At 43.1% G+C, this 27,275-nt stretch overlaps 2 protein-coding genes and 3 non-coding genes across 5 annotated transcripts; 1 reads left to right on the top strand and 4 right to left on the bottom strand.

The window, feature by feature from the left end:
• Positions 1-41: 41 nt before the first annotated feature.
• GLT8D1 (glycosyltransferase 8 domain containing 1) lies at positions 42-11,452 on the top strand. Its single transcript, XM_033140717.1, has 10 exons — positions 42-234; positions 3,089-3,148; positions 3,261-3,359; positions 5,098-5,314; positions 6,185-6,302; positions 6,779-6,863; positions 7,766-7,878; positions 8,746-8,912; positions 9,809-9,921; positions 10,692-11,452. Exons 2-10 carry the CDS (start codon positions 3,133-3,135, stop codon positions 10,880-10,882), a joined length of 1,119 nt encoding a protein of 372 aa, XP_032996608.1. The 5' UTR covers positions 42-234; positions 3,089-3,132; the 3' UTR covers positions 10,883-11,452.
• Positions 11,453-13,588: 2,136 nt separating this feature from the next.
• GNL3 (G protein nucleolar 3) lies at positions 13,589-27,244 on the bottom strand. Its single transcript, XM_033140716.1, has 15 exons — positions 27,123-27,244; positions 24,910-24,968; positions 23,794-23,931; positions 22,525-22,635; positions 21,507-21,590; positions 20,995-21,130; positions 19,641-19,744; positions 18,593-18,734; positions 17,274-17,361; positions 16,393-16,567; positions 15,520-15,662; positions 14,977-15,113; positions 14,305-14,492; positions 13,765-13,846; positions 13,589-13,663 (listed from the first exon to the last, which is right to left on the bottom strand). Exons 1-15 carry the CDS (start codon positions 27,133-27,135, stop codon positions 13,593-13,595), a joined length of 1,671 nt encoding a protein of 556 aa, XP_032996607.1. The 5' UTR covers positions 27,136-27,244; the 3' UTR covers positions 13,589-13,592.
• LOC117043074 lies at positions 15,833-15,906 on the bottom strand. Its single transcript, XR_004426154.1, has one exon. It is a non-coding gene; the product is annotated as a small nucleolar RNA SNORD19 (small nucleolar RNA).
• On the bottom strand, positions 18,254-18,326 carry LOC117043075. Its single transcript, XR_004426155.1, has one exon. It is a non-coding gene; the product is annotated as a small nucleolar RNA SNORD19 (small nucleolar RNA).
• On the bottom strand, positions 20,652-20,728 carry LOC117043073. Its single transcript, XR_004426153.1, has one exon. It is a non-coding gene; the product is annotated as a small nucleolar RNA SNORD19 (small nucleolar RNA).
• Positions 27,245-27,275: the final 31 nt, after the last annotated feature.

The following is a 27,275-nucleotide window of genomic DNA, read 5'->3' as shown; positions in this document are numbered from 1 at the left end:
GAACTTGACGTTTCAGCGCATCGGGTGAGCAAGACTGCCATGCGCGGCACTGTGCGGCTGCGCCTATTTTGCGCATTTGTTTGTTTTCCGATCAGGCACCGCGTGGGGCAGCTACTTTAGCCGCTGACAACTTAACGCTGTTGAGTTGGCATTTCTCTCGCGGGTGCCAGACTGCGCGGAGGGAAGGAGGAGCAGGAGGGTCGCTCGCTTTCTGGAGAAGAAGCAAGTAAAGAGGTACGGTAACAACGGTCTCAGTTGCGTCGATCAACCCATCCGCGCAATCCCCCACTGCGCCATCCTTTCTAGTCGTTCACTTTCCTGGAGGGGCAGATCCCCTTGCATGCGCCGCTTTTCCGCTGGTGTCTGAGGATTCGGGCTGCTCCCGTTTGGGAGGGTGCAAAATAACTGGTGTGTGAGCCGGGGGGGACACCCATCACCGGACTTCGACTGCACCGTGAGAAAGCGAATGGGCAGAATATTATTATTATTGCCAATGGGCAGAACCAAGCAGATCGAAGGTTAGAAATAACGCGCGAGACAAAACGAATTAAATGTCAGTTTATTGAAAAGGTCTGGAAAGGCTGCAGGCCACGCACGTAGGTGACAGAACAGCGAACACCCAACGGAGCGCTGCAAAAGCAGTTGCCTGCCTTTAATTCTTCAGAATTAAATCTCTCTCTTTTCAAGCAAAGGGTTACATTTTGTCCTCGTGGCTGATCTTCCAGGGTTCATAGAATAATAGAATTGTAGAGTTGGAAGGGACCACGGGGGTCATCTAGTCCAACCCCCTGCAATGCAGGGGTCTTTTGCCCAGCGTGGGGCTCGAATCCACAACCCTGAGATTAAGAGTCTCCTGCACTATTGACAGAGCCACACATTGCATGGAGCATATGTTGAGGGCATATGTTAGAGGTGGATGTGGCTACTGCTAGCCCATGCACACTCATTCTCATTTGCACACCCTACGCATTGGTACTTGTCTGTTTTGCTGCCTGATGCACACCCATTCGCTTGACATATGGAGGAGGGGGTGATCTTTAGTGAACTTGCAGCTGTGTAGGGAAGGGGCTAACAAAGATTGGCACCAGTAGAAGGTGGTTTCAAGGCTAATTGCTGAAGGGTGGTGGTGGTGGTTGCAGTACACAGGGAGGGGAGAGTTAACGCTTCCTTTGCCAGCTGTGATCCCCGCTCCATATGTGTATTATGAGGTTCTAGCTACAAACTGGGCAGAGTGGATGTAGGTAGAGAAGGGTATACCCTGAATACAGGCACTCAGGCTGTGCTCTGTGAAAGCGAAGTCTACACTGCTGTCTCCTAATTGTGAGCTGTACTGGAAGGTGCTGTTTTCCTTACAGGGGACCCAGCCTTCTCCGTTACAGGGTTTTTCTTACAGGGACCCATCTCTTATTCCATCTTCCTGTGATGGAAAGCTCTGGCTGCGCTGAGCCTTCCATGGAGTCCAAATATGGCAGTGCCTCTTCTTAGCCCTTGAAGGCTTATTGGGTGGCAAGGCTTCTGGGGCATGCCCTGTGTGCCTTCCCCTTTTTGTTTCAGAGTCCTCTGCTTCATTACCTGGCAACCCACCTCCCTGGCAGTTAGGCTTGCAAACAACGCTACATGGGGTTTCAAGAATGATTGCACTCTCTCTCTCTGGATTTTTTTATGCTTGAAAACATCCTCCTGTTGACTCCATTGTGAAGTTTTTTCAAGCCTAGTTGCTGTGAATTGAAGGGATGAGCGAGGGAGAGGAAGCCTCATGGAGTGGGAGTTTCCCGGCCCAGGTCTTGATATCCTTGGATGATAAAGCCAAAAATGGGACCAATTATTTGAGGGATGGTTAAGTTGTATTAAAAAAATTCAAGTCTGGTGGCCACATATTGATAATTGATGAAGTATGAAATGAATACAGTATTTTTATTTTTATTTATTTATTTGAACCCCACTTTTTTCCCTGACAGGGACTTAAGGTGGATTGCAGATAAAAGAAGAATACCTAAAAACTTTTTTATTATTATTACTAGTTTTTTAATTACTAGTTTTACTGTGAAACAAAAGATTGACTCTGATTATCAAGAAGTCTGTTCACGGGAATCTTCTTTGACACCTTAAGCAGCTTGCATCTCTTTGTTTTTTTTCAAGAGTAGGAGAAGCAGGAGTATAGATTACTAGAATGCAGGCGGAGCTCAGCTCACATAAAAACTGACAAATTGTTGCTTATGTTTTGAAGAAGGCAATGTAGCCACAGCAATGGAAATTTATGGCTGTGCAACAAGCCACACAGTGAAAATATTCTAGGTTGGTGAATGGGTCTAGTAAACGTAGGCTGTCTGAATGCCAAGTCATCTGTCCCTAACTGGGTTGCAGCCTACTTTGTAAACAAAAATGCTTTGTATTTGTCTCACTTTGCTGATAGGTGCTTTAGTGAGGGTCTAAGACAGGCGTCAGCAAACCTTTTCAGCAGGGGGGCGGGCCACTGTCCCTCAGACCTTGTGGGGGGCTGGACTATATTTTTTTGGGGGGGGGGATAAATAAAAGAATTCCTATGCCCCACAAATAACCCAGAGATGCATTTTAAATAAAGGGACACATTCTACTCATGTAAAAATATGCTGATTCCCGGACCGTCCGTGGGCCGGATTGAGAAGGTAATTGGGCCGGATCTGGCCCCCGGGCCTTAGTTTCCCCACCCATGTAAAGACCTGGGAGAGATGAGGCTCCCAGCACTGCCATTGATTTTGCCCCTGCAAGCAAACCTATCATGTCACTTCGGTTTTTGAATTGCTAAAATTTGTATGTGTTAGCTTATGTATAAATGTTAGCTTACTGTGTGGTGCTCTTCTAAGGAAAACATGTGCAAGTCTACTCTTTTACTCTCCCCAGAAATAACTTTCAGCATCTCGGGTAAAAGATGCCTGGGAAATTATATCTCAAAATGCTCCTCATTGTGTGCATGGTGGAATCCTAGGTGGATATTTACTTGAAATCTTTATTTACAACACTGAACCATACTTTTAATATTTGAATGTGGTATTCTCAGTTACATCTTCCTGTAAGTTTGCAGAATGGTTCTCTTGTGTTTTTCTTGTAGACATTTGAAAAGGCTCAACATTTAACCCAGAATAAAAGGAAGAAATGACATTCAGAAAAGGTATTATTTCCTTGAATGGCACATTTTTAAAAACAGTTTAAAAATCAGTATACCTAAGTTATACTTGGCCATAAGTATTATTCTAATCATGTTTTTCTTTCTTCCCTTTCAGTAAACATTTTCATTTTGGTGTTTGCTGTTGTTATATTTCTGCTAGTGCTGCATCACAACATACTGGGTCTCAGTGATCTCTTGAAAAGGGAATTATCAGGTATTATGTCTCTCTCTTATTTTTATGAGTCTGGGCTTCAGTAATAATGTTTATTTGGGAGGTAACAAATCATTGTGTTGGTGAAATTATGTCCTTCACATAGATTGTTTTTGTAATATATATTTGCATCTCAGTTATTTCACAGAAATATCAAACCATTTGAAGTGATGCTATCATGTCAAGAGTAATTTTATTTATTTATAAAGATATACTTCTTAATATAATAAAAAACCTCATTTATTGTTTTACATAAAAACAATAAATAGAACAACATTCGATAACTCTAAATATACCCGTAGGTAGATTAAAAACAAAACTTAGCTGCATATCCAAATAAACTAATGAAGCCATAAAATTTAAGGGTCATCTTACCTGAAAGAAACTTTAATCTCATTGCAATATCATGGTCAATCATTAGGAAGAGATAAAAAGTTTGATTTGAAGGGATAGCTCACCAGGGATCACCTAGAGATATTAGACTACTGCTCACGTTATCCGTGACCTCTAGCCATGGTAACTAGGGCTAATGACAGTTGACATTCAACTGTATCTGGAGTGCCACAAATTAGCCACCCAATATAAAGTCTGGTAAAACACCCTTGGCTGCTACTGGACAAGGGTGGCTGTAGCAGTAGCAAGACGCGTACACTTTAACTCCGTGAAGTTGAAGTTTATTTAAAGAAAACAAAGGAAACAACCAAGCCTCTAGACTGGTGCTCCCTGCTCTCACGAACTCTGGCTACTCTGTTGATGACTCATCTGAAACTTCAGGGTGGTTCCTCTTCCCTTTAAAACCCATGAGAACACCATCCTGTTCCGCCTCCTCTGCGATGACAACTTCCCTTTCTCTTGCACCCCACCCCTCCTGCTTTCCTCCAAGGTAAGAGGAGCCGGTAAAGGCTCTGACAAACTGCTTTCAGAGAGATTCGGACTAGCCCTGAACTGAGCACTTCCCTCAGTCTTATCTCCTGCTGTTTCCATGACAACCTGCTTTCTCAGCTCTGTGCTGCTGTCCCAGTCAAACAGCTGCAGCTGCTGTCTACTCAGCTGTAACCTGACAGTGGCCCATCCTGTCCACCATGTGAGGCTTCCCCCCTCCAAAGCCTCACTTCCCAGGGTGCCCAGCTGCAGTGGTGGCTTTCATTAAGTTCTCATGAGATCTTGCCAGAAGCCGCAGCTGCACGACCCTGGCAGGGGTAGGGTGCCAGCGGGGGCACCACCCTGTGAGAGTCCACCACCTGAGGCAGCTGCTTCAGTTAGCCTTATGGGTGGGCTGGCCCTGCTAATGGAAGTAACTGGAGGATTGAAGAAATGTGTAAAAATTATATAAGGCGTATCTAGCCAAAATTAAGGTCTTCAAAGCATGCAATGAACTTAGTCATTGATATTTAACAGGACTTAAGAGTGAGTGACATTAGATTGAGCATGCCCAGAAGGTTATTTCAGGGGCCAGCAAACGTTTTCAGCAGGGGGCCGGGCCACAGTCCCTCAGACCTTGTGGGGGACCGGACTATTTTTTTTGGGGGGGGGAATGAACAAATTCCTATGCCCCACAAATAACCCAGAGATGCATTTTAAATAAAAGGACACATTCTACTCATGTAAAAACACGCTGATTCCTAGACCATCCGTGGGCCAGATTTAGAAGGCGATTGGTCCGGATCCGGCCCCTGGGCCTTAGTATGCCTACCCATGGTTTAAATAATAACCGTGTGCACACCATGCCCTTATTCTGCAGATTCAAGTCCATTAGGCCTCCAACCGATAGATTTTATACCTGAGGCACCTCAAAGGTTGACAGAGGACTGGAACGACAAGGAGATTCCTGTGGTCATCACAGCATCTGATGATAGACTTGGTGGGGTAATTGCAGCTGTGAACAGTATTCAGCAGAACACCAAGTCCAAAGTGGCCTTCCATATTGTCACATTGAATGACACAGTGGACCATCTGAGGTAAAGTATATTTTAGAAATTTTCTTCCTTGGTTTTTGTTTGCGAAAGGTTTCCAGGTTTAGTAATGCTTACTTTGAAGAAGCAAACATACTCCGTCCTCTGTTTTGTAATCCTGTATTCTCTGCAATAAGCTAAAGATAATAAAGTACTGCTTACATATAGCCAAGCGGAACGTTCATATAGCCAACTGAGATAGGATCGACCAAGAAGAGAAATCTCAGAGAATTACTCTTGCAGATGCTGCTCACTGTTACCAATTTCAGAACAGATTTGCAGGTTTTTGAAAACTAAATATTCCTCTTTCACGATCCTCAACTAGCTCCTCTGAAAAATAAATGTGGTTGTTCAAACAGTGCTTTTTTCTTAAATGTTTAGGGGTATGCATACCCCTGCATACCCCCAGAAAAAAGCACTGCCTTCAAGTATTTGGGCCCCAAATCATTTTTGGAATTATAATTTAACATCAATGGTTTGAACTGAGCCTGGAAGCTTACATGCAGCCTGTGTAGATAATGGGTCATAGGTGTAATGCAGGCATCCCTGGCTACTGGTCCTGTTGGCTAGGGGTGATGGGAGTTGTAGTCCCAAAACATCTGGAGGGCTGAGTTTGGGGATGTCTGGTGTAATGTGACTCCAACTTGATATGCCACCACACAGTAATCTGCCAGTAGCATTTTGCACCAGTTACAGCTTCGGTACTGTCTTCAACGGTAGCCTTGCATAAAACAAATTACAGCAGTCTGGATGTGAGATTACAATAGCATGGATCATTGGAAAGGCTATCCCATTCCGTAGCTGGCAAACCAGCTGGAGCTGGAAATAGGCACTGCAGCCACCTGTGACATTTTTACTGCTCTCTTCCCTGTACAGATCATGGCTTAGTAAAACTAGTCTGAAAAATGTGAAATACCAAATACTGGATTTTGACCCTCGTATGCTGGATGGAAAAGTGCAGGTTAAGCCTGAAATGCCAGACTCAATGAAACCTGTGAGTACTTGCACTGATTTATATCATTTTAACTTCCTTTCAAATTGCTGATAATTCATGAAGTAATAATAATAATAATAATAATAATAATAATAATAATAATAATAATAATAATAATAATAATAATAATAATATATTTATACCCCAGCAGAGGCCAGGCTCAGGGCGGCTAACACCAGATATATAATACATTAAAAACACAAAATCAAACGATTAATTTAAGATATGGCAGCCTTGAAAAATCTGACTTGTAACTACTGGTGCTATTAGAGTTATTGATTGTATTCATCAAATTAAGTTGGGATGGTTGAAAATTCCACCAGCAACTTAAGTTTCAATAAATCGTTTATTTACTATAAGCTTTGTTAGCAGACCAAAATATATCGTTAGATTATGGTTATTTGAAACCAGTGTCTGGCATGGCAGATTTTCATTCATTCATCATCTTCTTCCTCTTCCCTTTTGTTTCTACCTAGCTAACCTTTGCAAGATTCTATCTGCCTAATTGGGTTCCTAATGCAGAAAAGGCCATTTACTTGGATGATGATGTGGTTGTTCAAGGTACTTTTCTTCCTGCAAATACTTTCAGAGTTGGAAACGTCTTTCTGTAGACCTATCCTGTCTCAGGGCAGGGGGCATACTTTACCCACCTAAAGAAATGGTGTGAAGTCATAGAATCAGAGTTGGAAGGCATCTCCAAGGATCATCTAGTCCAACCTTTCTCAACCTTGTGTCCCCATGATGCCTAGGTAGTAGGACCAGTGGTCAGGGATGATGGGAGTTGTAGGCCAAAAACATTTGGGGACCCAAGGTTGAGAAAGGCTGATCTAGTCCAACCTCCTGTAATACAGGAAACACATTACATTAGAATTCCAAGGGAGTTATACTGGGGGGTTTTGGGGGGGATACAGTAACACAAAATCATTTAGTGCAGTATCTTCTTAGTGCAATTAAAACTGCTGTTTTAACTTGAAATATGAAATTGATTTATGAGCTCTGCCCCCTGATTTGAGCTTTCCATGATATCTGTACTCTTCCCAGCTTTAAAGACTGAAGTAAGGCTTCTCTAGAGCATGTTGGAATGAATTTGGCATTTTAAGTAATAACTTATTTGTAGATGAAATGGTTTATATTTGTAAATGATGCATTTAAGCTGCACACTGCTCTTCACTTCTGTGCATACATGAGAATAAAACCTTGTTTTGAATGAAATGAAGTTATCAGAGGCAAGATCGTGTCTGGGATCTAAAGAGCTGCCTTAGGCATGTTTCGGGGTTTTCTTATCAAATGAAATTTTTTTGGCGGCATATGCCCATATAACCATCATAAACTGAAAGATAACTTTTAGTTTCCTGTATTTGCAGCTGACTATTGAAAATGATTGGGGGGGGGGGGGATGGCAGATGGGGTTTTAAAATTTGTTTTGAACTACCATTTCTTCTTCGCTTGGATTCCTTTTGCAGATGATATCTTTGAACTTTACAACACTCCACTGCAACCGGGCCATGCAGCTGCATTCTCAGATGACTGCGACTCTACCTCAAATAAGTTTGCAGTTCGTGGAGCAGGAAACCAGGTGCAAATAGTTCTAAAAGAAGAAAGCTAATGTTACAGGCCCCAGTTCTCAGAGGCTGTCTCCACCCTTGTGGTTGTGTTTGTTTTACAGGAGTGCTTTATGCCTTTTGGTTTTCCAAAGCATTGAATGAAGCCAAGTGCCCCCTTTTTACTTTTATTTTAGGATTGGGAACCTTAGCTTATTCCTGGGCATGTTATTTATTCCTGGCCCATATCAGTTAGTAGCCTGTATAATTTTCAGGGGATGGTAAATGGCTGTACCTGTCTGCATTGGAAGGCTACAGAATGTTGTAGAGTCTTAGGATACCAGGGACTGCGGTTTTGTTCCTCATGTCTTGAGGAGATCTGCTTCTCCCTTATGGTAATCCGAAGCAACGCTTTCAACTTCCTGTTCTAAGCACTGAGAAGGAGCAGGTTGTCCTCTGGTATGCTGAACATCCAGGAAGAGGAGGCCATCTTTGAGTAAATGTAGATGTAGGTGGTTCCTTACTTCTCAGAATCTGTATGCTATGTAGGAAGGGAGCCTCCATTCCCCCCCCCCCAATGGGCAATGGAACATAATTGCCACAAGCAAAATGTGGCTGATTCAGAAAGGCGCAGATGGCTTTTTGTATTTAACTCGCCTTGCCTCGGTATAGTTATTTTAAGGTATTTAAAATGTAATAGCTAATAAACAAAAGCAAATAAAACTGCTAAATATCATGACATTTTGGTGAAGCTAGCATCTCCGTATGGGATATCTTTTCCTATACAAATAGAGGGGTCGGGCAGTGAAACTTTCTGTAGAGAGAGGAGATGTGTGTAACCAGTAAATACTTCTGGGGATTCTTGTAACTGAAACTGAGACCCAGTTTCTATTAATTTTCAGTACAATTACATTGGATTTCTCGATTATAAAAAAGAAGCAATTCGGAAGCTGTCCATGAAAGCAAGTACCTGCTCTTTCAATCCGGGCGTCTTTGTTGCAAATCTAACCGAATGGAAACGACAGAACATCACTCAGCAACTGGAGAAATGGATGGCGCTTAATGTTGTGTGAGTGTGCCCATATTTCTGCTTAACACTGCCACTTGGAGGACTGAGCCTGATACAGCATTGTGTGTGCCGGTGGGGATGGAGAGTGATGTATTTCTCAGGTCTTTCTTACCATGTTGATAATCATCTTTCTCTATGTGTGGATCATCTTTGCACTGACACCAGGCCACTTTCTGCTTCTACTTCAGCCTACTAGCCCTGAATATAAATTGTTTTCAGGCCTGTCATCTTTCAATTAAAATCCCTTCAGCTATCTTGTTCTTTAAACACGCCGCTGCCCCAATCTCAGACCACGAAACCACCTTGATTTCTTTCTACCAACACACTGTTACAAAGGTGGTCCTGAGTGATCACCTTAACCATCTGCTATTAGGTGGTCCACCCACATTTCTTTCTCAGGCTCTTCCTTCAGCTCCTATTCTGCCTGTTACTTTTTGAGCCTCTTGCGTAGGAAATACTATTCAGTACTCTCGATACTGAGCTTTTTGAATAGCCAAAGCATGTCACACACTTTCTGAAATCCTTGTTACTGTTGCCTTGCAAATGTTTTCCTCATATTGCAAGTGGTGGACAATGACTGAGAGAAGGTACATACAGTACTCATTTGCAGCTGAGTTTCTTAGCTGACTTACACTAACACTCAGATGATTCCTCCATTTATTTTTCTGGCTCATTGCAAAGTATGTCAGTTGCTTTTGCTGTACAGTGCCTAACAGACTGTTGTAAACAAAATGTTTTATAAAACGTTGTACAAAAACAGAAGCGTTCTGTTCATTAACAGGATGATTAACAATTTGAAAAGAGAAGCACTCAATTGGATTAATGAATATTTACCCTAGTTAAGAATTGCGCTTCTGTCTTTAGCTGCTTAAATTTTCTTTCTTATCTCTGACTAGAGAGGAAATATACAGTCGGACTCTCGCAGGCAGTATCACTACACCCCCTCTGCTTATTGCATTTTACAAGAGACATTCAAACCTTGATCCTATGTGGAATGTGCGCCATCTTGGTAAGTATAATGGAAGAGGATGTGATACCTTTGCCAGACTTAAGCTGTTTGAAGTGGTTGCTTCCGTAGGCCTCATTTTCTCCTTTACAGGACCTTTGAAAGTGTGGTAATGAAGCCGTGGATTTGTCTGCCCGAAATTCTTTACTTTCTTCCTCTTCCTGTCTCTGAACTCTTTACTACATTTTGAAAAAATTGACCTTGATGTGAAATGGCTCTGGAAACATGGTATTTGAATATGAATTCAGTGGTCAGTTAAATGTGGACACAGGAAGATTTCTAGATACAGTGGTGCCTCTAGTTGTGGACACAATCTGTTCCAGGGTTCCGTTCACACCCCGAAAAGCCTGCAACTAGAGCAGTGTTTCTGCTCAAGCGCAGAGCGCAATAAGAGCGCTTCTGCGCATGTGTGAAGTGCGCAGAACGTTTCTGCGCACACGGCAAAACCCAGAAATATACACTTCCATGTTTGCCGCATTCGCAAGCCGAGAAGATGCAACATGAACCTAATGCAACACGAGGTATGACTGTATACTTTGGTGAAGGCTATTCAGGTATCTTTGCGGCATTCTCCCAGCTATCCCAGTTGCAATGGGGGTAAGAAATGATATTTGAAAGATAAATCAGTGTTTTGACAATGGTTGAAGATTAAAGAGTCAGCTGCGAACTTTGATTATGTGACTTGCTAGCCTTTAATAGAACCCAGCTAGAGTCTTTTGAGAGAAGACAGGATAGGAATCTAAATCCACTCATGTTTCTTACTCAATTCAAAGGTTCGAGTGCTGGCAAAAGATACTCTCCACTGTTTGTGAAAGCTGCCAAACTACTCCATTGGAACGGACACTTCAAACCCTGGGGAAGGACTGCATCCTACGCAGATGTTTGGGAAAAATGGTACATTCCTGACCCTAGTGGCAAATTCAACTTGATTCGGAGGCACACTGACACTTACGAGGCAAAATAAGATGGAAGTGACACACCCATTCTTATCAGGAATCAGACAAGACCATATAATGAAGCTGGTAATGCTACATCCCTTCAGATTGTTTTAAAATGGAGACACACTTAACGGACACACTTAAGTACTTGAAATGCATGCTTAAAGAGGAAGCCTCTTTTAAGCAGAGGAAACTCCATGAAACTAGCATTTTCAACCAGATGGGATATAAAAGAATGACCTAGGGATAAAATGTTTCAGTAGAAGCTGCACCCAAGACTTTATCACAGCTGGTACTGGGGGAGTCTCATGTGTTGCACAGCAACTTGATGTACTAAAAAGCTGCTACCACTTTTTACTGTTACTTAACCTGTGAATATAAGCTTTTTGGTGGATCCCTCCTATTGCTTGAAGATCTATTCCTATTCTTACAGCTAATTTTAAGTTCAATGGTGGGTTTTTTAAAATAAAAATAAAAATAATCTGCGTTCCAAAAACTATTTTTATAGTAAAGTTTCTTTTAATAAAACTACCCATCAATAGTAAAGCAGCCCTTATTTCTTAAAAAGAGGAAATTTATGATTTATAGTCAGACTTATGAATTGTGTACAGGCAACTGAAATGTGAATGGTTGTGCTTCACAATATTATCACTCCCTCTAATAAATTAATTGTGCTTGAGTTCCTATCAATTTGGAAGCAAAATTCCATCCCACAAAAGTTAGTGGTTTTTATATGTTCAATGGGTTCCTCATGTATGCCAATCTATAAACATCTGTAAATCTAAAAGGGGGAAATGCCCACTGCCATCAAGCTAACGATCTGTGAGCTTCCAGGACTTGAGGTTGATTCATAGTGAGCCAACAGATACAAAAAATCTTAACACATGAACACATTCATTTTAAATACTAAATTATAGGAACTTGTGTCATTTTGCTGCTAACTTTAGCAGGTGAGAACAGTTTTTGTGTGACTGCAGTTATGATAAAAATGGGAAATTCATTGTCTGTATCCACATCTACTCCCAGAACAAATTTAGGGGACATGCAGGGGGAGAACGTTCTATGGTTGACGAGAAATCCTTGCACCTGATGGAACATTCACATCACCAGTATGAGTACAACCCAGTGTGTTTCTAAAATTAGTAAATCCTAGGTAGGACTACCACATTTTGGAAAGTACAGTGGTACCTCCTGTTGCAGATGGGATCCATTCCAGAGCTCCGGTTGAATCATGAGGTTTCCGCAACCAGAGGGACCGCTTCTGTGCATGCGGCAAAAACCCAGAAATATACTTCCGGGTTTGCTGCTTACGTATCCTGAAGTTTACGTAAGCAGAGGTACAACTGTACAGATTAACTTCGCCATTAAGTAATTTTAAGGTGCTTCATTCCAGCATGTGTAAGCTATATAGCTTAAAACACAATAACCTACAGTAAGTGTTTCAACTTCTTGAAAACTGAGCAAGGGCCCATTGGTGTAAAAGGCTGCAAGTATTATGGGACCTGCATCCCTTCTTTGTCCTTGGACCTTTTAAATTTTCTTAATTTTTGCACCTATTCTGTCTGTATGTGCACATTCTAAGCTGGGAAGCCCATGAACTTGGTGGTCCTGAGCCTGAGACCAAATGATCATCGTTCAGTTGTATGTGTAATTACAAGCTGTGGCAAGATAGCTGCCTGCTTCGCTGGAATGAAAAACAAAAACATGGAGGTTTATGGACAGCATTAATTATTGTATAATGCCTTCCTGGTAGACAGGTCAAATAAAAAACCCTAAAAAGTGAAGTTTTCTGTGTGTCTGTAGTTTTCTTGTTTCTAATCATTTCTCTGTAGGCCCATCCACCTTCTTCTGCACTATTTTGCTGGCCAGGAAAGGTATTCTCTGGAACAGGGGTAGGCAACCTAAGGCCCATGGGCCACAAGTGGCCCACAAGCCACCCCCAAACTGAGCTGCCTGCTCAGTGAGTTGCTATGCGGGGATTCACTTCTGCAGCGCCAGAAATTATGGGCAAGCATGCTTATGCAGATGCACAATCTGGCCCACGAAGGGATCTCCACTGGAGTGAACCGGCCCAAGCGAGGTAAACCTTGCTGACCCCTGCTCTGGAAACACAGGCTCACAACACAGCTTCTTAAATCTCCCCTTCTGTCTGTGCTCTTTTACCCAGTTGTCCAAATGCCAGTAAAAAGTATATGATGTGTATGCTTTCCCCCTCTAACACCAAGGTTGGAGAAATAATGGTGTTCATACTCCCAAGCAGGAGACATATTCTTCATGTATTGCATCTGTTCTTAAAAGGGTGCTTTGTGAGAGCCTAGTGGTTACTGCACCGAAGTGAGAGCAGCACCTCTTTCTCAATACCACCCTTCCTTCATAGCCCACTGCTGCTCCATCAAAAAAAAAAAAAAGGAACCTAGGATTCTATTATTGTAAATCAGCAAAGAACCCTTTATCCTCAGCATGCCACTTAAGGTGTTCTGCTTTAATTCATTTATATATAACAAAGGCAAGGTCCTTTTCACCTGATAAGTAGGACCCAAGTAAGTAAGATGGACAGGGTATCATCATTATTCAATACTATTTACAAAGTTGAAAACAAAACCTTTTCTTTATTTTTACTGAATTATTTAATATTCCTGTACAATATTCACATGGCCAGAACCTGAGAGGCTCCAAAAAGTCCTCGTATCGGTCCCATAAATCCAAAGCGGAACTCAAGTCCTTTTGAGATCCTCTTCACATATAATCTGTATTGAAGTCATATGCATCATCCAGGTCACCGGTCTTCTCTATGTTGAGTTGTTTACCTTCAGAAGGAAAAGGGGGGGGGGGGAGAGTCAGGCTTAAATCAGCTGCTTGCTGAAGATGACATTATTAAGATAAATGAATTTCCAAAGACTAAACGTACCTCTAGGTAACTTCCTCAAGTCTGCATTATTTGCTTTTAGCTCTTCAGAGGTTGTTTTGCCACTTGCTGTTCTGTTGCTTTCCTGAAACAAGGTGACAGGAATGCAATATGTCAACATGACAGCGCTGATGGTGCTTAACATTTTCTAAAAGCCAAAGGTACTGCATATTATTTCCAACAGGCAGCTATTTGCCTGTTTAGTCAACACATGCAAATTCAAAAATAACCTATAAGTGTAGGTTACCCATATGTCTCAACAGTGTACCCTTTTATTCATGGATAAGGACTGAGGCCAAGAACTCCACCCTCTGCTCACGACTCTCAAGATATTATTAATCTTGGTGCTAACAGATGTACCCATATTTTCCGGTGTATAAGGCGACTGGGCGTGTAAGACGACCCCCAACTTTTCCAGTTAAAATACAGAGTTTGAGATATACTCAACCGCAGATTCTCCACCTGGCATATAAGATGACCCCCGACTTTTGAGAAGATTTTCCTGGATTAAAAAGTAGTTTTATATGCCAGAATATACAGTACCTCTTCAACATCACTTTCTATTTCATCCTCCTCTTCTTCTCCTTCGGTTAATTCCTCCTCATCTTCACTCGCTTCTGTCTTCTCCCGGTCCAATACTTCCTCTGGCAGTTCACTCTCTTCTATTATGCCCTCAGTGAAGCCAAGAGATTGAAAGGCAATGCTGCTTGCCTCATTAGGATATTTGCTACCTGTAAAAGAAATGTCCATTAATGCTATATGGGCAGAACTCTTGAAAGTGCTTTCCCAAAGGACAAATACTCTGATTTCTACCAAAACAGTTTCACATTTTAAGTGGACTGTGCAGCAGAAAACATCAAAGGTGCAAGGTGCTCAATTCATTTTCTAGCTTTTGCTATATGTATTTGTCAGCACAGCACAGCACACTCAGGAGCATTAAGTTTACATCTCTCACTATAATCAAGATTCCATGGCACCTAAGACAGTGATGCCACTGTTTGTTTTGACGCACAGAACTCAGTGGCAGCCCCTGAAAACTGAGCCACCTCACAACTGCATAGCTCTTGATAAGCTTCAGGAGATGGCTCTTAGTGGGTAGCATTATTTTACACACCTAACAAACTTAAGTGGCATAACATAGTAAAACAACAATTACCCAACCGCTCTGAAACCCACATCTTAAAGACCCAAGATAATTTGGTACACCAGCATCACCTTTTATGGTACTTCTGTTATCTTCTTCCAGATCCTGAAGATTAAAAGCCTGTTGTGCTGCTGCTACAATTTCACGGGAGAGGTGTGGTGACAGAGTCCATGCTGGAGGAGGCCGTGAATAGTAGCTCACTTTGGCCCTAAAGGGGGGGGGGGGAGAGAAAATTGTTTACAAAGGATCTAGAAACCAGGAATTTGCCCTATTTATTCAGGAGAAGCAGAGGACTGGAGAACTGGCTTTACATTGCGTAAATTACAAGGGGCTGGCTAGCAGCACAAGGCATTTTGGTCCTGCCTCCCAGGACATTTAATTGTACACCCCCAATTTTCCACCTTGTTTCTGGGGCTGTAGCTGACCCCAAAAAAGGGGAGGGAGGTGGCAACTAGCAGAGAGAAAGACTCAAGTAGAAGCATTGCAGAGAAGTGCAGAAGTTGGGCAAGGAGGGGTGAGAGAGAGGTTCTCCTTCTCCACACCATGTTCTTTTAAGCACAGCACCTATTTCTCAGCAGCAAATCTTTCACGCAGACAAATGAGAACATATTTACCCTGTCCAATCGTACAGAAATAGTTTGGCCGCACTTTCTGTATCAGCAAGACCTCCTTTCTTCAGCATACCTCTCTTCTGAGCAAGCAGAGTTAAGAACTCCAGAGAGTTTCTGTAGTCTGGGATGATGTAGTGCAGCATAATCTGAAATAATAATAAAAAGAGAACCTCTTATATGTACACAAGATTCTCCAACATCACTCGTAAGCCCAGGCCTTTGAACGGCAAGAGCAGCATTTTCTTCCTCCAATTTACATATCTAGACCATGATAGAAAGCAGAAGTGGGTCAGAACTCCTTAGGAAGCATCATTAAGCACAAAGCAAGATCAGAGTTGGATCTGATGTCTTCATTGTAACAGTAAGACATAACAAATATCCTCATTTCTCACTTGGCTAATACAGTAATAATATTTTATAACCCAACCAAATTCTCAGTTGTGATCTGTTTAAACTTTTTTTAAGATTGAACTTTAAAATAATTATAGTGTGTGCTGGGACCTCATGGTGAAGAGCAGGTAAGGAATATAGTAAACAAGAGCATTAACTTGTTGAATCTTATCTGATTTAATCTAAAGAGTCTGACATGATGGGCTACTTGATGCTACACAACTGCTACTGAACCTTGACAGAAAGCAAACCAACAGCTATTTTATCAACACAATTAATAGAACAGATGGAGAACCTGTGGCGCTTTGGGTGCTGGTGGACATCAACTCCCATTAGTTCCAGCTAGCATGGCCAATGAACAGGGAGGTTGGTAGTTTTATTCCAACTACACCAGGAGGGCCACTGGTTCCCCATAACTGCAACAAGCGTGCAAGCTAAACATACCCGAGGCCAATAAATTACTGGGAAACTATACAATAGCTTTACCTGCTGTTTGTTGCAATGCTTCAGAATAGCATCTACCGAACCAACTAAATTTTCAGTATCAATGTCTGCAGTACTTCTCAGTGCCAGAGCAAGAGCAGAGCTGGAAGGCGCTGCAATGATACATGGACTATCTAACATCTTGATCTGTTTGTCGATGTGAACTATTTGTAGACACCTTTAAAAGAACACACACATAATGAGCATTAGGGGTTTTAGAAAAACCAAACTCCAGGAAATGTTTGACAAAGAAATCATAAAGCAAGAGTGGAAAAAGTGTGGCGCTCCCAAACTCCTATCATTATCAGCCAGCAATGCTGAGGGATGATGGGAGTTTAGTTCAGCAATGTCTGGAAGACCAAAGGTTCCCCCATCCTTGCCATACAGAATCAAAGCATTAGATCTGGGCTAGATGGGAGTCTTTCCAGGAAGCAAAATGTTAAACACTGAAGATAGCACAAATCTGAGCATGTCAGGTTGCAATTACTGGGATATGCAAGGTTATTCTCCACTATGTGACCCGTTTACTCTTGAGTCAATTCCCATGATCTCTTCTGACAGCCCTGGTCCAATGAAGTCAAAACAACTGGTCTAAGTTTCACAACTAGCAATCTTGACACAATTTAATTAAACATTTTCTAGCACTCTGCTTAACAATAAGGAAGATTATATCCATTTCATTGCCAATATGAAAATGGCTATGCAATGGGAAAGCTGAAAATGAAATATGTCATTGTTGGAATGGTTCCCCACCCCGTCCTAACAATACATCTCCCTAATGGGATCTCTTTTGTGTAAATGGAGAGAAGTCAAACCACAGGAGGGATCTTAGTGAAGTTGAATGGCAATGCTTGGAAAACGTTGTACCACGAAAGCAAACTAACTTAGTGAGGCCTCTGACTGGTCCCACGTCGCAGGCATGCACCTCTTTCAGACTATTGATTACGCTGCTTTTCCCTGTGTTAGGAAAACCTGAAGGCCAAGATACAAAATAAGAACAAAGGTGCATTAGTAACTGTATTTGGCATGCTAAGTATTAAATATCTGAAGAGGAAAGTTTTCATTTTCTTGGGAGAGAAATCTGCTTATGCTACCAGACCAGAATCTGCCCAGTGGAGGTGGAACTCCTCCAATCACATAACTTGCACTGTATCACAGCTCTTTTCTTCCCCATCTGTACGATTCACAATTTCCGTGAAGACATTGCTTAAGCTCTTTGTTCCCAGTGAAGTCTAAGTGTGTTCAGCTGTAGTTCCTCGCATGAATCCCTTGCCCTCTCCTCTACCAGTTCTCTCTCCACCCAATTTGGGATTGTAAATTATCTTGGGAAGAGATGGCTGTTCATGCTGTTAGTACAAATAATTCTAAGAGCAGCCTTCCTTTCCATTCATTGATCCCAGAAGAAATGGCCAGAGCAGATGTGAGCCAGAATATTTCACAGACACTCCCCACCCCCACAAAAAAGTGCATCTGGGAAGATTACATGTAAAGATGGCTCCTCCTTCTTGGTGGAGTGAGTGTCAATAGATCTCTCCCACTCACTGCCACCCCAAAATGAGATGTTTATTTAGGTGGGATTCTATCCCAAGTTCAAAACACATGTAGAAACGTCATCTTCAAGTTAAATTATTCTCCAGGAAGACTGCTTACTTGGGAGGAATATTGTGGTATATATTCAATCTCCACTTCGTTTCCTTTGCCCACCCCTTGCAATATTGCTGAGGGGGCCATGAGGGTGGTGGCATGCAGCCCGCAAGGGAAATGTTTGTAGGTGGCACTGCCACCTTCTAATTTTTGGTGTTGATTTGTTCTCTAAAAATATTTCACCAATAGGCGTGTGAGATACACCCATTTTAAAGCTGCCTGCGGAGCGAGATCAGAGTTGGATCTGAAGTCTTCACAATAATTTAAGACAAAAGCATATATCCTCATTTCTCACTCCAGTGACAAAACAGACCAGGGATAACACCACCACCACCACCATAATCTCTAGGATCCTGGGCATGCACATGGGGTTTCAAGCTCATACTAGGGCTTTTCAAGCACATCATTCCCACAGCACGTCCCTAAAAGGCTACAGCTAAAGGCAGGAGGCCTTTTTTGAATTGCCACCATGTGATACCACATAGCCACTAAAACTGCTACAGTGCTCAGATTATTGCAACCCAAGGAACTCCATGCAGACAAAAAATGGGGCACTTACCCACCACACCAACCTGAATAACTCTATCTTTAGTTACACTGTGCTCTCGAAGGAGTTTTAGCAGGCACTCGCTCCCAAAGCATAAGCTGGATCTCGATAAATCAATATATGCACTACGTCTTTTTGTGAGATTCTTCTGTTGCTGTAGATTTAAATTAAGATCGAGTACGTCAGTATCAGAGGAAATAAATTCATAAGGCAATGTGTTTAAAACAGCAACTGAAGCTACATGCAGATCCTGTGCACCAAATGGAAAAAAATTAATCGTCTTTTAAGGAGAAGGATGAACTCGCAATACATCAATGCAATGAGTGGCAGACTGCAGCACAGAAATCTGTTACGGGACGGAGGAAGACACAGTGGTGAAACCGAACTGGATCTTTGGTTGTACCTGCCATATGTTTCCTGGCCAAATTATTTTAGGACAAAAGTGACAATGCAGTTTTCAGAAGCGACTGCTTACCCGTTGGGAGAAATGTACACAAAACTCTTTGAAAAACAGTGGTAAGTTAACTGATAGCTATCAGTTAAAGGCCTTCCATTCCCACAGAGAGCCACGGCAGAAAATGCCTGTTCTCGTGTTGTTGCTCACCAGACCTCTCGTGGAGGGGAAACATGAATTTTTAAAATAAAAATAATAAAAAAAACAAAAGGCAAAGAAACTAGACCCACCAAAAACAATGGAGTCAAGCTATCCACAACTAATCAAAATCCACTGATTTCAGTGGATGTACAAGGGGCAGTGGGGGCACCGTTCCCACGCTGATGTACTAATGGGAGCATGTTTGGTCTGGGAAAAGAAGAGCCCCAGCGTGTGTAAATCTGCATCCACACAGAATTCCCCTACTCAGTCAAGAACACAATTTGGCTAAAGGGTCTCGACCAGGCATACACATAGAAGGTAAAGGTACTGTTACAACCTGTTAGATAGGAGGGAATGCATTTTCATATTAGGCTTTTCAGTCTCTCTCTCTCCCCACCCCCCATAACGTTCCATGCAAGCAACACATAGTTCAGCACTGCCGAAAAGAAGGTGGGGTGCTCTTACCACAGTTTTGTCTTTTTGCTGCATTGCAGACTTAAAAGCAACGGTTGGCAGTTCCTGGTTTAAATAATCCAGCCATTTCTCCAAGTTCTCTTTCGGTATTAGGTCTGAAAGATAACCACCACCACAAACCCCAATGTGCAAAAATTAAACAGAGATCACATTGCTGGTGATAAAATGGTTTCAAGGAAAGGCAGTTGCGCTAAGTCTGTGCAGTGCATTTGTTAGGTACTGATGCAATGGATGAAGCATATTCCAACCCATGAAAACATGCCACAAGATACTTTGCAATTTCAAAGATGACTGTATCCCATCCCCTTTAGATGGAAGGAACTGCTTTATTTCCCTTGGTTTAGAGGACAATCCAAATGCTTAAAAAAAAAACCCCAACTCTTTGCTAGATGGCTTTTTTTTGTCTCCAGCAAAGTACAATATAATAACTAGATTCAAACGACTAGATTTAGATTTTGCCTGGTACACCTCACTTACCTCTGGCAAGTATTGAGGTATGTATCTTTATCTGCCTCATGAAACTGCTAAGCTGAATCTTTAAAAAACTGTAATTATAGGAATATATATAACAACTTCACTAAAAGCCTTTTAGTTAGTCATACCTTGGAAGTCGAACGGAATACGTTCCAGAAGTCCATTCGACTTCCAAAACGTTCAGAAACCCAAGTGCGGCTTCTGATTGGCTGCAGCCAATTGGAAGCCCCATCAGACGTTCGGGTTCCAAAGAACATTCTCAAACCGGAACTATCATTTCCGGGTTTGCTGAATTCGGGATCACCCCCCATGTACGCATGTTCAATTCATGTGCGACTGTGCATACGCATGGCCCAGGAAACCTGGAAGTTGGAGGAGAGACCTGAAGAGCCTCAGCAAAGCCCCTCTTTGGGTTGCAGGGAAGGTCTTGTTGAGAACTGCAGTGGAGCTTTGCTGAGGCTCCCAGCTAACAGCTGACATGTGGGAAAATGGCTGCTATGGCTGTTGCTAAAACTACCCTATTGCAACTGGAACAGTGAGCTCAGAGTTGGATCTGACAGTCTTCAGAGGTGCGTCAGTATCATTTTGTATCTTCCTCATAGCTCACATCCCACTGGAACGTTATTTAACTGGCTGATTGTACAAGTCTGCTAGGTAGCGAAACTTGGATGCTTGGATTTAAGTCAATCCCACCCTACTGATGCCAGATGAAAAGTATCTTGATACCAAACAAAAGCCATTACTTGTAATATAGCATATGATTAAACACAGGAGGACATACTTCTAATTAAACACATTTACTTCCATTCCAAGGGTTTAACTAAACTGATATGCATTTGTAGGATTTCAAAAAAAAAAAGTTTTCACTTACCAATTTTATTTAAAACCAGCAGTATTTTTTTCTCTCCTTCCATCTGACTAACAAGTTGCTCCACCTGTGGGCACCTGCTGCCTAGAGGGTCTCTAGCATCTAAGACTTCCAGCACTACGTCAGAAGCTTCAATCACCTAAACAGCAACAGGGGAAAGGTGCACATTCCAGAGTTAAAATCTGCACACAAATGTTGTCACCATGTTCATTGTAAGGAGCAGTTAAGATAAGGGCACTTTCTCTAATATAACCGAATCTTAACATCTGTTTGAAAGCAGCTGTCTCATTATTTTTAGAACCATAGAAAACCTATGACATCTTTCTTTGCAATGGTCAAAATACAAAGAGAAACACAACCATTTTCAAAACCAGTTGGGACCACTTGGAAAACCGGGCAGTGCTGGGGTACCCAAGTAAAAGAGCATGTCACATGGCTGAAATGAAAGCGTTAGGTTCCCTGGATGGTAAATGGCCACAGTGAAAGAGTTTTTCACATGACTGTAAAAAAATTACCTTTTTAAGCTCCTTGCAAAAGAATTTCTGTGACTTTTTCTCTGACTGCCGGCTTGCCTTTGCTTTTTGTTTAGCGGCTGATTTCTAAGATAAAGTAGACACAGATATGAAAATTTAGTAAACAGGAATCTAGCATCACTTAGAACCGAAAAACTGATCACCAGGACTTCAATCTTTTAAAGCAACAAGAACACAAAATTACATGACAATTACCATATTGGTCCAAATATAAGCCACACCCGCAAATAAACCACACCTTTAAAATTGAAGGGGGGGGAGAAAGACAAAACCTGGGCTGCTGGGGGGGGGCACGCCGCTTTGCCGGCTGCCACCCCTCCCTTACCCCCGATGGCTCGGGGGAGGCTTGGGAGCGGCAGGTGGGCGGGCAGCGTGTCATTGCCCCGCGCTCCCAGGATGTTTTCTGGGGGGGGCGGAGAGCCCGCCGTTTGCCAGCAGCATAAGGTCGTGAATATAAGCCACACTTTAACTTTTGACGGTCAGAATTGGGGGGGGGGAGTGCGGTTTATATTCGGGCCAATATTATAAGTGCTCTGTATAAGTATTTGGAAGAGACTCCTTCCAGCTCTACAAAACGTCATTAATTGGAATGGGGGGGGAATTAAATTTATAAATAAATATATCCCCAAGTATTAGCCTACATTCTGGGGAAACACTCAGTTGGATCTGTCTGAAAAAAACAAACTTCTGCTCATTCAGTGGGACTTCTCTTTCCTTCCCTCCTCCTGAGGCCTCCCCCCTCTACTCTGTATCAAAGCATACCATGTAGGGTGTGCTTGTGGTGGCGGGTGGCACACAATTGGAAGGCTCTGGGTGGATTTGACGTCTGGCCATTTTAGGCAAATGGAGGGAAATGTTGCCAAACTGGAAAGCAAGGGAACTGCAGACACCTCAAGTGGCACACATGTCTGGCACAGAATTGGAATGCCGTTATTCCAAATGTCTCAAATGAAATTTTTCACGCTTCGTGGGGTATTTCTGATTTAAGTGAAATGCGTACCTTTTCAGAAAGCTTTACTTTGGAAGCATCCTTTTTATTAGCTTCTTGTTTGCGTTTCTTTTCTAGCTCCTTCTGCCGATCAAGCTTCTGTTGCTTCTTTAGTTCTTCACGCTGCTCACATGCACAAACACACAAAGGCACCAAGTTATATGCACGATCTCCTACTGTATTCAGAAAAGCACCATGGCTACTCAGAATTTGACTGTGTTTTGTGTTGAAAATACTAAAAACAAGCATATTAATAAAGGACAGCGGGAGAATGCCATGTCAGTGCTGAACCAGTTGCTAATTTCCACTTTCCTTCTGTTTGAGAGTTCGTGATGTCACACAGAAGCAAATGCCAAAGTGTTTCAACACTTTGTGCTGAAACTTTCACAGAAATGCCAGTGCTGCAGCCCAGGTTAATTACTCAAATAAGAATATTAACCACAAATGTTGCTGAACTGACTAATTAAACACAATACAGTGGTGCCTCGCAAGACGAAATTAATTCGTTCTGCGAGTCTTTTCGTATTGCGAAATTTTCGTCTTGCGAAGCATGGTTTCCCATAGGAATGCATTGAAATTTAATTCCCATAGGAATGCACTGAAATTTTCGTCTTGCGAAGCACGACCATAGAAAAAATTGTCTTGCGAGTCACCTAAAAAATTGCAAAACCCTTTCATCTAGCGGGTTTTTCGTTGCGCGAGGCATTCGTCTTGCGAGGTACCACTGTAAGAAATTAAAGCCAGCAAGTACTATGCAGGTCAGAAGTGGGGAATCTGTTTTAGCCCAACCTCTGCACTGTAAACGATGTCGTTGTATAGTTCATACAGATACCTCTCTCTATCCTCTGCCCACAAGAGAGGCATTCCTCACAGAACTCTAACCCAATGGTTGCCATTAATTTGATTCTGAATTAATTTTAGAAGGTATTTTAATTAATTGACTGCGTGATTTTATGTACAGTGTGTTATTTTTTACCTGTTGTTAGCAGCTCTGAGCCCGGCTTTGGCCAGGGAGGGCGGGATATAAATAAAAAAAAATATTATTTATTATTATTCTCAGAGTTCACATCCCAGCCAGGCAAAAACATTAGGGGTGTGAAACAGGGCTTGTCAGGGAAGTGGCCTAGGAAGTTTTCCAAGAGCTGGACGGAGAGGCCTGTAGGCCAGTATTTGTCTCCTGGACCCAAGGCTCTTCATCCTGTTACAGGTGAACCACTGACTGCTGAAAGTGATTCACCAGAGTTCCATGACAATATGCCATGAATACGCAGGTTGTTTTACCCTTTGTTTCCTTTGTTCTGCTTCCCGAAGGACCTGCTCCTTGAAAGGTGCTGCATTGGGAACTCCGAGGTCTTTCTTTGGCTTTTTGTGCCCACGTTTCTTGGCTTCCTTCCGGACTTTTCTGTTGTGTTCTCGCACCTGTAACCAACAATGGGCAGATTTTGGTATTAAAAGATGCTCAAGTTTGTTCACTGTAGCTGTTCACCCATATAGATTCTTCATTACACTGTGATCTGTGTATTGTATACAGGTTAACTCGCAACATACACAATTTAACTTGCATAGCTTTACATACTTTACTAAATAAATAAATAAATAATAGGGGCAGGCATTCAGGAAACAGACTGGCAATCCCACCCACCATTGAACCCAATGTGCTTTGACAAGATGCAATTTTGGCTTTGCATGCTATCCCAGGAAACCCCCATGTAAGTTGACAGTCACCTGTACTTAGTTATATTTATACCATCTTTTAGCATTATCTCCAACAGTTTTGAATTAGGAAACATTCAGCATCTAAACATCCCAGTGATTAAGTAGCGAGTGGAATAAGGACTGAGTACACAACTGATAAAAGTATAGCTGGCAGTGAAAATGAAAGAAGGGTATGTGGCTGATACTGAAGGTGTATTTCATCTTTGCTTTTTAAGTTCCGAATGCACCTGCCTAACTACTGACAGGTTCAAGGCAAACAGATAGAATGCTGTTCAGCTACTATAGCTGCCAGTATGCTTCTGAGCCTGATTCAAAGTACTGGCCTTGATTTATAAAACTCTTCTGGGCTTCTTCTTAGGTAGTTCTCTAGGTGCCCCTCTGGGTGAGGCTCGGAGGGTGGTGAGAAGGGCCTTTTCAGTTGTGGTTCCCTGTCTCTGGAATGCTCTCCCCAGCGAGGTCTGCCTTGTGCCTTCATTAACATATTTTTGGTGCCAGGTAAAATTATCTGCCCACCTGAGGCTTTCAATAGACTAAGAAGATGTTGATTTTACCCTTTGCCTTCACAACAACCCTGCAAGTTAGGTTCAGTTTTAACTGTAGCTCATGGAAATAACTTACCTCAAGAACAATCCTGCCCTCTCCCTTGAGAAATAGTAGATTGCACACTGCTGAGTAACTTACCTTTTTCTGTATTTTAAAGCGTTTGTGGCAGGTCATACGCTTACTAGCTTTCTTCAACTCTGAAATATAAAAAGCCCAAGGGTAAATGTCTGCAGATCCAAGCCAACAACAGGAGGTTAAATGCGTGCCTCTCAACCTTCACCTCCACAAATATGATCCAAAGCACTATAAAATATACGTAACACAGTATAAAAATCATACCACTTATAGGCAGCAGGTAGAGGAAAAAAAACCCCAGCACACCAGGCAAAGGGCTTTTCCTTCCTGGTATGCAATTCTATCCACAAGTTTTGTTTTTAAAGTGGAAGTGCGTTCAGAAGTGGTATCTCCACCTGCAGCCTTAAGTAAATACTTAGTGTTCTGTGCTGTATGTGTAGCACAGCCTTAGATTATACTACAGGAGCAGAAATTAAAGACCTCAACCTCCATTCCCACATCCATCACATCCTCAGAAACTGCTTTGTCGTGACCCAACACTACCAGTATTGATTAAATCCCAGGCCAATCTCTATAGTGTTCAATTGGACATGCTTTCTAAGGGCTGATATCATGTGGACAAGGAGACGGAGTGGGGAGCCTGGCAGCCCTGCTCTGCCTCCTCACATGGAGCCCAGCTCTGTGGCCCCCATTCCCCACCACCGGCGGGACACAAGCCTGGGAAATGCTGCTATATGTAGGTAAGAGTTAAATCACCTGCAGGCCAATGAAAGGGTCCTCCATCTCTAGGACTGACCTCCTGGAAGCTGTGTTTATGGCTGCAGCCTTTGCTGTGCACATTTACTCACATGCTAAGTATGGTTGATTTCACTGGGGTTAATGTGTGCAAAGAACTGCAGGCTAAACATACAATGAAGTTAAAGCAGGAAAGGTGTCTGGATGGTACATGCCCAAGATTTTGACATCCTTGCATGGGGAGCTTTTGTCCTGCACTATTCAGCTTCTTGCTGTTGAGAACCTTTCCGGGTTTACAAGCATACATTTATAAACAGCTGGAAATCTTCACCAAAAGTGTAAAGACAGCTAACTCCTCCCTCTCTTACAGATAAAGAGCAAAGACAGAAGGACAAGTTCTTCAGTAGCAGCCACAATTTGCCATGTTTTTTAGGATTGTTTAGGATCGTTACAAGGGAACCCTATAGCCTTCAATTCCCATTAGCTCCAGCCAGTGTAAGTAGACCAAAAATTCTCTGAAGAACCCCCCTTCTGCTGAATAGTAACCCAAAGAGCACAAGCAAGGGCTCTGCCCAGACACTGAATGAGGTATCAGTTGCCCCCTTCTGCCCAGTCTTGCCCAAACACCTGGGGTTTTTCGGTGCCCTATATAGGGGAGCATCAACAATCCATTTTGAGAGGGCAAAACTTAGCAGTGAGTGAAGCTTCAAATGGCGAAAAAGACACGGAAAGATTGGGAGCAAGGGGGAAAAAACACCGGGAGACCAAAACATTACAAGAAAAACGGGCCCGTGGACTGGAGAAAGGTGGGAAAACAGCCCGAGGAGCGAGGTGGGAAGCACACTAAGGAGAAGCAAAGGGGCTTGTCTTCACGTTGCTTGACCTTTTAATGTAAAGCCAAAAACGGGTTAGGGGTTTGGTTTGCAGAGGCCCTAGCCAGAGGATGGGCGCATCAGTGCTTTCCCCCCCTTTAAAAATGTTTAGGGGCACTCTCGTTCTCCTCCCTCAATGAGGCCAAACTTAGATTCACAAAATGTTCAGGGGTCTGCGCCCCCCCCCCCAGAAAAAAAGCACTGGGCGCAGTTCTCAAATCCCGTTTGCGATTTTCGCCGCCCGGGCACGTGGCCGGTCACTGTAAGTAAGAGTTCGCGGGGGCTGGATGGGCCTTGGGCCTGATCCATGCAGGCCTTTTCTGAGTTGGGAAACCTAAGTTCCTGAGTTAGACCCGGAAGCGCCTCTCCAACTCTTCCCCCACCCCCCAATACAGGAAGCACCTCGCGTCCTGAGACCCCCGAAGCCGCGGCCGAAGAGCCCAGGCCACTTTTCCCACGCCCTCCCAGCTCCTCTATGGAGGCCGCGATTCTCAAGAGGGGCTGCAAAGAACTGGCCCGCCAAGGCGCACGTTGGCCTAGCCGCCCACGGGAGAGGCTGCGCGGCTCGGCGACCTTCCCCCTCCTGCCCGAAGCCCTTGAGCAGCGGCAGAAGCAGCAGCACCAGCCAACCTTCCCCCCCCCCCGCGCCCTCTCCCCAGCAGCGCTTACTGGGCCGCCTCATGTCTGCCGCGCAGGAGCTGCTCCTCGCCCGTCTCCTTCCTCCGCCTCGTCTGCCCGGCGCTCCACGTGGAAGGAGGAAAACCCGAGGCTCGGCCGTAAAGCGCCGCCCGCTCGCTCGCTCCCCCCTCCCTGTCGCGCTCC

The sequence above is a fragment of the Lacerta agilis genome, chromosome 2 (assembly GCF_009819535.1).
Source record: "Lacerta agilis isolate rLacAgi1 chromosome 2, rLacAgi1.pri, whole genome shotgun sequence".
Lineage (NCBI taxonomy): Eukaryota > Metazoa > Chordata > Lepidosauria > Squamata > Lacertidae > Lacerta > Lacerta agilis.
This window is presented reverse-complemented; position numbering and strand designations above follow the sequence as displayed.

What these genes read in the sequence shown, in the direction of transcription:
- GLT8D1 (XM_033140717.1), top strand. An exon ending in GACACAGTGGACCATCTGAG is followed by an intron (nt 5,315 to 6,184) that starts GTAAAGTATATT and finishes TTCCCTGTACAG; the next exon opens with ATCATGGCTTAGTAAAACTA. An exon ending in TTCGTGGAGCAGGAAACCAG is followed by an intron (nt 7,879 to 8,745) that starts GTGCAAATAGTT and finishes ATTAATTTTCAG; the next exon opens with TACAATTACATTGGATTTCT.
- GNL3 (XM_033140716.1), bottom strand. An exon ending in TTTGCAAGGAGCTTAAAAAG is followed by an intron (nt 21,131 to 21,506) that starts GTAATTTTTTTA and finishes GTTGCTGTTTAG; the next exon opens with GTGATTGAAGCTTCTGACGT. An exon ending in AGCATTGCAACAAACAGCAG is followed by an intron (nt 15,663 to 16,392) that starts GTAAAGCTATTG and finishes TTATTATTTCAG; the next exon opens with ATTATGCTGCACTACATCAT.